This window comes from Euprymna scolopes, chromosome 2 (genome assembly GCF_053919585.1).
Source record: "Euprymna scolopes isolate OS-2025 chromosome 2, ASM5391958v1, whole genome shotgun sequence".
Classification (NCBI taxonomy): domain Eukaryota; kingdom Metazoa; phylum Mollusca; class Cephalopoda; order Sepiida; family Sepiolidae; genus Euprymna; species Euprymna scolopes.
In genome coordinates this window covers 4,894,694-4,907,355 of record NC_136483.1, presented here as the reverse complement: position 1 = coordinate 4,907,355, position 12,662 = coordinate 4,894,694, and the positions used below count along the sequence as shown (strand labels likewise).

Sequence of the window (12,662 nt, the reverse complement as noted above, 5' to 3'; positions counted from 1 at the left end):
TACTTAGGAGAGAGGTTTCATGGTAATTTACCCATACATGAAGTCTTCCAGCTATACGAGGTGTCTTCAATAAGTCCTCTTCGACAATAATCTCCTCCGTCTGCAATGCACTTGTCGTACCGTTCCAACAACTTCTTGAAGTCCCATGGAACTCATCTTGGGCGAACGTGTCAATCACCCTCGTACCAGCATCTTTCATCTCCTCAGTGTTCTTATGACGACAACCTCTAAGATTTTCCTTGGTTTTAAGGAGTAACTAAAAGTCACAGGGAGCATAGTCTGGACTATAGGTTATCCATCTTGTTTAAATAGTCTGTAACAAGGATGAAGTTGTGAACTGGTGCATTCGTGTAAATATATTCCATTTTCAGTTCCTTGCGAATAATTGTGTGTACAGTTTCCATACTGACATCAAACTGTGCATTTATTGTCTCTATAGACACATGAAAGTCCTTATCCATGAAATTCTTTATTTGGCCAATCAACTTTGGTGTTTTTACTTCCTTACTCCATCCACACCTCTCGTCATCCCTCACAGACTCCCTGCCTCCCACTCAAAAACTGATGATCGGTTCATGCAATATGGTCCAAAAGCAGCCTGAAGCATTCCATACGTTTCTGTGGATTTTTTTTTCAAGTTTAAAACAGACTTTTATTGCATATCGTAGTAGGGCGTATTCCAATTCCTTCTGTAGCTGTTCATTTGAACATGAAATCATAAACATTGTTCAGTTATCTCATAACATATAACATACAGAATTTTCAAGAGTCTACGACAATTTTAAATACCTATACAAAAACGTCTGGAAACTTATTAAAGGCACCTCGTATATAGCAGCAGGTATTGCTCTTAAGAAAAGTCTATATTCCCGCAGGCATCATTGGCACTCGGACCGACAGTCTAGCTTGTTACATCATTTGAATTTTTGTACTACCGTTCTTTTTTAATTGCTTCATTTCCTCTCTTGTGCTTTTATTTCTGGTCCCTAACAATTGTTACAAAATTTGTAACGTTACACACGTTTACACGCGTATTGGCATGTAGGGACCCAACATATTGTAGACTCCGTCGCAAGGAATAACAAGGAAAAGTGACTCACTTTTTCCCTGTTGCAACGACATTTATTTCCGGGTACTTTCCCGAATAAATCCTTGTCTCTTGTTCAAAAATGTCGCTCAATCTATGCACACGTTCTTATTTTTATAATCTTTTTATTTTTCCCTTGTCGTGACGTCACTTCGCACACAACTCGCGCTCTGTTGCAAATTAAAAGTTACTGTTTATGAAAAAGAAATCACCGTATTATTAGATTAAATAATGTGTTGTATCATCATTTCTCATAGCTACTACAATTGCTACCTATATATATATATATATATATATATATATATATATATATATATATATATATATATATATATATATATATATAAGGTCTTTTGTCTGTGTGTCCTCCCAATGGCTGGATTAATTTTGTATAAATTTCACATAAATATACTTGATATGTGTGTGGGGATTCTTAGATAGGTTTTTTGTCGGAATGCCTTTGATAAGTATCGAAAATCGTTAATCGATAATCCAAAAATCTGATTAAAGAAGGAACAGTTCAATTTTAAACAAAGTTAATAACTCTTATAAGGCCTAGCATCATAAATTTAAGATGTTTTATCACCGCCCAAGCAGAAAAGCCCGGCGTATAAAATCAACAGTAGCTTTTTTGATAAAGCAGAGGCGTGTCCGAAATGAATGTTTCTGCTTAGAGCACAATTAGACCATGATACTTGACTTTTGTATTTTTAAACTTTAATTCTTTAATTTAAACCGAAAATATTTTTTTTTATAAAATCAGCAGTATGCTTTTTGAAATGACAGGAACTCGAAATGAATGTTTCTGTTTAGGGCACAATTGATTTATGATACTTGACTTTTGAATTTAAGATTTTAATTCAAGTCATTATATATAAAAATAATTTTATAAAATCAACAGTAGGTTCTCTACAGTGTAATGTAAACTACAATCTATTACTAAGTCACTGTTGGGGGGCATCTGAAGATTCTTTCCGGTATACCCCAGACTAGAGCAGGCAATCAATAGATGTGATTGAAAATGATCGATTTCACTGGTTTCAAGGACAATAAAAGTATTGCAAGTGTGGAACATTCGTTGATCTTCATTCAATCCTGAGCAACGTTGGGTCTCCCTGCAAATTGGTAATAATTGTCATGGTGTTTAAATATTTTGTTTTCATTTTTATTTATTATATTATTTGTATATTTTTAACAGGATCCAAATGACAGCGTAATGAAAGTTTGGTTTAATCAGACAAATCCAACAGGTGAGTGCACTTAATGACCTTTCGTATTTTTTCCATGTTTAATAATTCTAAACTTACTAAAACAGTGGAAATCTAATGTGACATTTCTTGGTATAAAATAGTTGAGACTTAAAGCATCAATAAATAAATGCCAGGCGTAACTAATAAAACAAAACCCTTCTATTTCAGTCATCAACATAGTCCCTTTCTATGTAACGCAGACTCCATGAACAAAGCTTCTTTCCTAGAACTATCCACTTGTGGAACACTATTACACTGGCCTGCTTCCCAGTTGAATACAACTTGGTAGCCTTTAAATCCGATGTAAACAAGTTCTTGTGTAGGTGTTCTCATAAATAATCAAATACTACCGAATTTACACCATTAACGATTACTACACTACCACCTTACATTCGTTAACCCTTATCCTCGAGTGGCTTTTGGGTCTTAAATAGCGGTATTTCCCAAGAACCTTGATAAGTGGTGACTGATACGTATGAAAATGACCAAGCTGTTAAACGAGCGTGACAACACAGAAATAAATGGATATTTATGAGATCAGGATCGGAGGAAAAGGAGAGAGAAAAAGAGGAAAAAGCACCTGGCGGCGACAGATACTTTTAAGCATGTATTGACACGGCAGAGTCTTTTTAACCACGTGGCTGCATGAGAGGAATTTTAAACAAGATGCTATCTGAACGTTTAACAAGATTTTAGGTCGACCGTATACAGTGGAACGAATTACACACGTCATAGCTAGCTACAGACTAAGACACTGTTAATTGACTGTATTGTCGCTGGCTTGGAAAATACGTGTCAGCTGGCTTAGTGTTGAAATACCGGTAATAAGTGCTTCTTCTTTCAACTGAAAAAAAAATCGCGTAGAATTTCTTTCCTTTGTTTCCTTGCGAAACTTTCATACACAACGTTGGGCCAGTGTTAACTCATTAATAAATGTTTATGAAAAATGGTGAATACACTGCGTTCAGTCATTTTCAATTCCTACATAATTTCACGTGACTTCAATTTATAATAGACCAAAATCGAACATAATCTGTATCTAAATATTCGTGTTACAACCTCTCAACCGTTATTTCTGATAGTGTCTGAATAACACTCATCTAGCTATCTCCATTAAAAAGCAACACTTTATTAACATACTGAATTCAAACTATTACGATTGTTTTAAAGTTTTACAACAATAGTACTCTAAGAACTAATGACCCGATTGGATCTTAATATGTGCCATTTAAGGGTTAGTACTTTATAAAAAATTACAATGGAGGACAAATCATTATGCATACCAAATATGATTGCATTACAAAAATAATTGTGGATTTATTTTGAAGAATGCAGGACTTTTCACCATTGTCTAATAGAATTTATAATTTGACGCAGAAATATGTCAGAGAATATCGGTCAAAGGTTGAAACAACAGACAAAGGAAATAAATAATTTTTTTATAAATAATTTCATCACAAAGAAAAAGTCAATCAGTCGGTCAGAGAGAGAGAGAGAGAGAGAGAGAGAGCGAGGCTCGTTACTATTTTTTCGCCGTCTGCCATCCGAAACAAACCACACACCTGACCCCAGGGACCTTTCAGAAACGTCAAAACTCAGAGTGATCATTTATCATCAAAAGCTGATTTTTCGGTGTGAAATAAAAGCAATAATTTTTTGTAGATCAAATGTGTTGTTTGTTTTATTTTGCTGTTAGTGTGCGTATCTATTTGTACCAGGGACAAAAGTTAACATTTATAGAGAAAGCGCGAAAATTAGGCAAACATTCTTTGTATTTCATACGAGGATGGTTCCACGAGTAATGCCTCCTCCTATTTTTATTCCGAATAGATCAGAGTAAATTGCATTATTATGATGAATAAACTTATGCATTCATGACATGAAAGTTTCATCTCTCTGTTGCAGATATTGACGATGTGAGACTCTAAGAAAGCAACCCCTGTCATTGACGTGCGTCAGAAGCAGAGACGTGTCATTGAATTCCTGGCAAAAGTTCATTGAGAATGTTAGTTGTTATGTCGAAAAATAAATTGTTGGGCATAAAAGGTTGCTCATTTTAATGGTAACACTCCTGTTATCGCAGCTCTTAAACTCTTGACGCCCATACACAACCCTCGTTCATCGCTAGCAAGAGTGCATTGAAAATGGTGGAGATTATGTAGAAAATAAATTCTGGAGCAGAAAAGTCGCTCGCTTAAATAGTATCACTCCCGTCTTCATAGTTCTTCAACTTTTTGAGTAAAAAAAATAGGAGGCTTTACTTTTGGGACGACCCTCGTATATATATAAGTATGATAAATATCTCATTTCAATTTTTAGGTGCTACTGTACTAATCAATCGCCATTATCATAATGTGATGAGTCAGACCTTTGATACTTCAAAATGGCTAGCGACCTTCCAATACTGTCGTCATCATCATTATCATTATCATCGTCGTCGTCGTCCTCGTCATCATCATCATCGTCGTCCTCGTTATCGTCATCATCATTATCATCATTATCATCATCTACTTCAGCAACTGGTATATTTTCTTTCTCTGAAATAAAAAAAATCTTTATCTCTATTGTATGTTTATCTATATTGAATTCCCTTTGTTGCAATATAACATCACGTCATCATTATTTTTTCTTGTTCTTGGCAGTTGTGGTATTGTCGTCCGTGCCACCATCATCGTTATAATAAATAAAAAAAAAACAATTAAAAAAGTTTTATTTCAAATATTCCCTGAATAAATTTCGAATGAAAATGTATCAAATAGGATGCTTTTTATTGGTGACGAACTTTAAATTGATAACTCTATTTTTTTAATTGCATATTGAGCAACTATCGATTATTTTTTGTTCAGCTTGGTTTGGCAATTCATCATGAATAGAGTGACACCCATATGCCTATCAACTGGTAACCTCATTTGTGTGATTTATCCCCAGTAGATTATTTTCGTTGGGGATATATAAAGTCCCATGTCTACGATGATAAACCAGACACAATAGGCCTCTTGGAAGACAACAATCGACGCGTAATTGCCGAAATACAGCCTAATTTAATGCATTAGAGTTTGTGCAAATTAGACATGTTAGTTATGATATGTTATATATGTGAGCTACGGGGCCATATGCCCAAAATTGTATTTAAATTTAAATCATAAACGACAAAAATTACTCTTTGGAATAAACCACAAATTTGTATAATAAAAATATTTTTCTGTGGTTTGTTTTAATTTAAAGTTCGCCTCCTCTACAAAAACACCCTTACAATAATTGTAGCAATTTTTTTTAAAATTAAAAATAACCAGGTATAGCGATTTATCTGTGGTACCCGTTTTAATATTTCATTAGATAGAGAAAAACGGACAGACATTATTTGTATTTTATATATATATATATGTGATAAATATCTCATTTTAATTTTCAGGTGTCATCAGCCAAAATTTCCGCCTTTCCCCTCTTCCACTTTTAGGAACTTGGAAAATTATGCTCCAGCAACATGGCACAGTACGTATTGTTTTCATTTCTTTTTTTACTGCTTGTCTGTCAGAAAAAAAAACGTCACCAGCTGTTGTCATACTGCAAGAGAGATTTATCTTCATCACGTACGATGTAACAGCTACCTTGGTCCCCCATCAAAGTCCATAGTATTATTGTAGACCATTGGTTTCTGCGGCACACTAAGGTACCGCGGAATAATTACTGGTGTGCATCAAAGAAAACGTTTAATTTCATTTTGCTCAATAAAAACATTTAATTTCTTAATCATGATGACACCGCTCAATTCAAAATAGTCTAATTTTTTTAAATTTTAACGTTTCGAGTATACTAATGTTGTTTCTGGTTTATATTAGTGATGGGACGATTATCCAGAATATCTGGAGTTTTTTGTTATTTTTAAGTATTGAAAAATGGCATTCAAACTAAATAAATCAGATCCGATTTCGATACCAAAACGATATCAGATATTGAATACGAGATGTGTTTATTTATGTGAATAAACATTCTTTGTTTTTTTTTGTTTTATTATTTTATTGCAGAATGGCTTTATGGGTAGAAAATATTTAGTTTTTCTAATAGATGTATCACAAATTTTTTTTAAATAGTGTGCCACCATGTAAAAAAAAAGGGATGGGAACCATTGTTGTAGATTAACAGTTACTCGTCAAAAGTAAAGGAGATTCTACATTTTAAGCCATTATGTTTGAACTAAACTTGCATTAAATAAAAAAAGAGAAAAATAAACAATTATTTTAGAATTTAACAAAAAATCTTCGTTTATGTTTTTACTATTAGTGATAAATTGTGTTTAGGTAGCAATTCATTGTCCCGTTTGTAGGGAAAACGGTAACGACTAACATCAGAAGCATCTACAGATTAAGCTAGGGGTGCATCTGTCTGGGGGGAAAAGCAAACATTGTTGCGTTTGTCAAGAATTTTTTTACTTTTTACAAGGAGCATAATTACTGCCCATTCATGGTAACCTCTTCATTTTTCTTAGGTTTTATTTCGAAGTAGATCAGTTAGGGGCTGTGCGATTTCGGCAAAGTGGAGTAAAAAAGCCGAGAGGAGTTTGGTAGAGATATTCCGCACACGCATAGACAATGTCATTTATATATATATATCTATATACATGTTTGTGTGCTCGAACGTTACCATTCTAAATGTTAAGCAATTATCCACAATGTAGAAAACATGCATAAATAGAACTGGGCTTAATAGTCAAATGAAACGAATTATCAGATAAAAAAACATAAAGAATGAATTAATGAAAATTCGTCTTTTTTAAGGATTATGAAATTAGTTAATCTTTATTCAGTCGATATATATATATATATATATATATATATATATATATATATATATATATATATATATATATATAACTATTTCATTTATTCACATAAATTTACTATACGAAAGTATAGATTTATGCGTAAACTTTAAGTATTTACTTCAAAAATGCTCAATACGTAGGTAGAGCTAGTTAGTAATTTATAAAATATATAATCGCCATATATATTTTATAAATTACTATATATATATATATATATCTCGTTTGTATCAAATGGTTTCCTAGATGTAAATCCAATGAAACTCGCGTGAGTAGTAAAGAGTGCTCAATGCAGGACAGAGTTGGTGTATAGTCGGTTTATTATACAAACATTATTGGTTACATATGTGCATACATGCTCAGTGGAATCCTAATTCAGGGACAACACTTCATCAGACCAACTAAAGAATCGAAATTGAAACTAATAATGTTTGTATAATAAATAGACTATATATATATATATATATATATATATATATATATATATATATATATATATATATATATATATATTGTGTACAGAAAGTTGTTAGTTGAAACAGATCATTGGTACCGTCGGTTTCAAGCCCGATAATAAGGTCCGTTTAAGGTATCCTTATCAAGCTCTCTTCAGCCAATATTTGTCTCTTTATATATATATCCCTAAAAACCAAAAAAGCAAACTTATCATGTTCGACAGAGATGCGTACTACCCCTCTATTTCCCCTGCACTGTTTAAGAAAGCACTTAAACTAGCAGAAGATGAAACTGACTTAACAAAGTTTGAAATTGAAATTATAAAAATAGCCAGGAAAACATTAATCAGATACAACGTTGAATTGTGGACTAGAAAATATAGAGAGGCCCATTTTGACCACAATGGGTGCCACAGACTCCTCATGGTCACTGACTTGGTTGGTCTTTACTTACTAAAGGAGATAGACAAGAAAATTCCAGGTTCAAATGGGGGACTTTACAGGCATGACGCACTTTTCGTAATTAATTCTAGCGATCGTATTACGGAAAAATCAAGAAAAAACATCAGAAATCTTTTTAAGGATTCGGATTAGAGATAACAATGGACAGTAATTACAAGATGGTTAACTTTCTGGACCTTACCCTCAACTTAAACAATAACACATACGAACCTTATCACAAACCTAACCAGAAAATACTCTACATAGATTTCCGATCGAACCACCCGAAATGCATGAAGAAAGTGCTGATCCCCAACATTTCTAAAAGAGTTTCAGAACTTTCAAAGAATGAGAGTCTTTTTGAAAAAAAAACAACGAATACTACAATGATACCCTAAGGAAATCGGGATACAACGGAAAAATTGAATATAACAGTACCAATACTAGTAACTACAAACCTAGCTGCATAATCTCGTATGGCATGTTAATGAGAGCAAGAAAAAAAACCAAAGATCAATAAGGGAAATGTTGAAAATGATCAAAAGAATAGAAACGGTGGGGGAAATAATAACAGCAGAACAGGTAAGGATGAGGGTGACACCATTAATAAGAGAAATAGCCGCAAGAAACAGGTTTGGTTCAATCCACCATTCAGCGAGCATATAAAAAATATACCTAAGGAATTCTACAGAATAATAGACCAAAACTTCCCCCTGGATAATAAATTAAGCAAAATAATAAATAGAAACTCTGTAAAATTATCTTTCTCAACGTCCAGAAATTAACTAAAACTATGATCAGCTCCAACAATAGAAAAATCAGCAAAATAAGGAACAATAACGGACTAGCATCAAACGAAAGTATCCGAAACAGAAAATGTAATTGCAGATTACGTGGAAATTGTCCGTTGGATGGGAAATGTCTAACCTCGGAAATAGTGTATAAATGCGAGATAAAAACCTACAATACTAAGAAGATATATCTGGGAGCCACAGGAACAATGTTTAAGGACAGATATAGAAACCACGTAGTATCCTTTAAAAAGGAACCTGAGATGGAAACTAATAGGGATGGCGTTAACAATAGCAGGGGGGGGAGGGTACAAGAATCAGCATTAAAAATAAAAATAAAAAGAGGAATACAAATGCATTAGATGATTGGGTAAAGGAAATTAACAGAAATAATGACAATTTTGAATTAAAATTGTCAGTAGTGGACAGGGGGAGGAAGTACAGACCCTGGAAATCAAAAAGGTGCAATCTATGTTTATTGGAAGCCTTCTACACAGTGAATTCCAAAGAAGAAATTTTGAATAAAAAACTAGATGCCATACAGGGATGTCTTCACAGGAATAGATTTCTGCTATCACGCCTTAAATGTAACTGAGGTATGAACTTTTACAACAATAAGGATCATCGGATGCTAGGATTAAATTTTAATGTAGAGTTAAATAGCTATAAATGTTATAATTTAAATGAAGGATCCAAATCAAACATGCAAATATAGTTTCTATTATTCTAAACCAGGTAAGAAATATAAATAAAGTATAAAGCTCATCTAAAAATGGAATTTTTCTCCATAACGATGAGCATTTTTGTATTCAGTCGTAGCAGTATTGAAGGGGAAATAAGTGATACCCTCTTCAACTCAATAAAACAACTTAACAACTAAACTAGTTTTTATTAAAAATTAAATTAGCAATTTTGGAGCTGAAAATTAATTTAATTGATTTTGTCATCTGACATCTTAAGTTGGTAGAATTCATACTGATTTACTTATTTACTTACTTTAGTCCCTTTTCTAAATGTTTTTACCCATAAATGCAGGAGTAGACATCTTCTCATCGGAGGGAAACACATTTGTAGCTATTGCGTGGTTTTGCTGTCAGAATAATAATTAGGGGATATATATTATTTTATTTAGATACCCAAGAACACAACACACGAATTATAAGACATGAGCAGCATAAGTGATTAATAACAGATGTGGGTTAAACCCATGGGTAAAAACCAATTTTTTTAAGATTAAAAACATAATTTATATCCTTAATTTGTTAAATAAGCCATCGTGGCACGTTCTGGACCTATCTGATTAAATTAATTATTAAATCATAGACGCCTTCTAGTAATCAATGAACCGAAAACATCAAATGGCCTGAATTATCTCCCTTTAGTTTTTATAGGAAATAAAAATCGACCCAGTTCCCAACAGAATTAACTAATAGCAATTAACAATATAATTGGATTATCTCCCTTCATAATAGTCTTTAGAAACGATATGAAGACATATTCAAGTAGAACGACAATAAATTTTAAAACATTAAATAATAATGAATAGATTAGAAAACCTTACTCAAAATGTTATACAAGGATTTATATATATAATACAGGCTTTTTATTTATTCTCATATTCAATTTAACTTTAAACCTAAAATGGTCTTACATCTAAGTACTATAATAACGAAAATCTGTAAACATAACTTGCCACTAATACGAAACTAAAATTAACTGTAACGTTATTGCAAGGTTGTTACGGCCATACTATAAATATAGAAATAAAAATTCAAAAATTCTTTTTATTAAAAAATTAAGTAATGGGAAATAAAGAAATAGCGAGATCAAATTTATGAACTCAACGAATGGGATGTATAAAAATTTTTTTTAAATGGCTTAGAGTTTTCTGTGTAAACTTCTCATGACTCTGTTCTTAAATAAGGATACGAAAATTAGGCGATATATTAATATTTAAATGGGCTTTTCGTAACTCCATCAAAGGTAAATGTTGTTCATATGCTTTTCCTGTTAAGGGAATCTTCGCCATTTTTTTCTTTCTCTTCAAAAATGCTCTATTTTCAAAAGTGTGTTTATTCATAAAATCTGAAGAAATGCTGGTTTTGGAAAATTTTTAAACGACATAATGTTTGAAATTGTTCGACTGGACATGCAAACAATTGTAACATAAAATGAAATACACTTTTTGTTGCCATCAACACCCTTTTTGAAGTCTTCATTTTGCTTTCACAGTATATTAATGCTCAATTATGAAATTTGATAATTTTGTAGCTTACTCCTTAAGTCAACTCTTTTTGGCTTAAAACTCATTGGTATATGAAAATTTACTGAATTACACGAACTCAGTATATTACATATAAGTCTATATATATATACATATATGTATACATATATATATATATACATATATATATATATATACATATTTTTTTTTTTTTTTTTACACAGTGATCACCACTTATCAAGGCCCGGAAGCCACTCTGGGATAAGGGTTATTGCAAGTACATTACGTTAGTGTGGAGATTTGAGGAAGTGTTTACTTAAGGGGGCGGTTCATTAGGAATTTGTTAACATTGGATTCAAAGACATCCAAGTTGTAGTCCGGAGGGAAGCAGGCAGACGGAACAGAGTTCCACAGGCGTGCAGTTCTAAGAAAGAAGCTTTGTTCATGGAATCCCCGTTTTGATTTAGGCACAGATATAGAGTGGGGGAAATTTTTCACAGTGGATTCAGCTAGACGGGTGTTTTTCGTGAAAGATTGGAGTTCAGACGAGCACCTGCCATGAAAATAACGATAAAACAAGGATAGGCTCGCAACGTCTCTTCTGTAGGAGAGGGGTTGCAGGGTAGAGAAAAGGGCATCCCCCACTAAACCACAAAGTCTATTTTGTACTCTGTCAAGGCATGATAGGCTGTTTTTGGCAGCTCCTGCCCAGATATGGCAACAGTATTCCATCCTTGGACGTACTTGGCTTTTATATAGATAGAGAATTGCATCAGTAGTGAGATATCTTCTGGAGTGGTAGAAGGATCCCACCATCTTTCCAGCGACCTTGGCAACAGACTTGATGTACGTGTTCCATTTCAGATCAGGAGTAAAGGTCAAACCCAGAAGCTTGTCAAAACACGGGGCCTCACCCAGACGAGAGCCATCCATCACAATTGATGCCAGCTGGGGATCAGAGCGTTGATGATGTAAGGATAGGAGTTTGGTTTTGGATGCATTAAAGGTAACCAGCCACATCTTCTCCCACTGAACCACGCGTTCGAGATTAGAGGAGAGAGAATCAGAGAGAACTTTGTCATTTACAGCCTTTGATGTGTTGCCGTAGATGGTCGTGTCATCAGCATAGATGTCAACGAATGATTTAAGTATGTGTTTAGGGAGGTCATTGATGTAGATCAGGAAGAGAGTTGGGCCCAGGATTGACCCTTGAGGGACTCCAGCATTTATATTGCAGGCCTCCGATTTTTGTCCATCTACCACTACTCTTATGGGCCTATCGGAGAGAAATGATTTAATGATTGAGAAAACATTTCCAGTTATACCGTAGCTGGAAATCTTGTGAAGTAGACCCTTATGCCATACCTTGTCGAAGGCCTTTGATATGTCAAGAGCAATTGCCCTAGAAAGGAAGCCTTTGTCAAGAGATTCACTAATCCTGTGGGATATAACCGTCAGCGCATCTGCGGTAGATCTTGCAGAGCGGAAACCATATTGTGTGTCACTAAGAAGGTTATTCCTGCTGAGGTGGTTGACTATTTCTCTATTTAATATGGATTCGAGCAACTTACTCATAACACAGAGGAGACTTATTG

At 33.7% G+C, this 12,662-nt stretch overlaps 1 protein-coding gene across 1 annotated transcript in view; it reads left to right on the top strand.

The window, feature by feature from the left end:
* LOC145241389 (CD109 antigen-like) overlaps positions 1 to 12,662 on the top strand; it is a 322,627-nt gene that overhangs the window by 70,942 nt on the left and 239,023 nt on the right. Inside the window, exons 7-8 of the mRNA XM_080104314.1 lie at positions 2,286 to 2,337; positions 5,750 to 5,829. Coding sequence (XP_079960440.1) covers positions 2,286 to 2,337; positions 5,750 to 5,829 — 132 coding nt within the window. The remainder of the gene's footprint in view (positions 1 to 2,285; positions 2,338 to 5,749; positions 5,830 to 12,662) is intronic.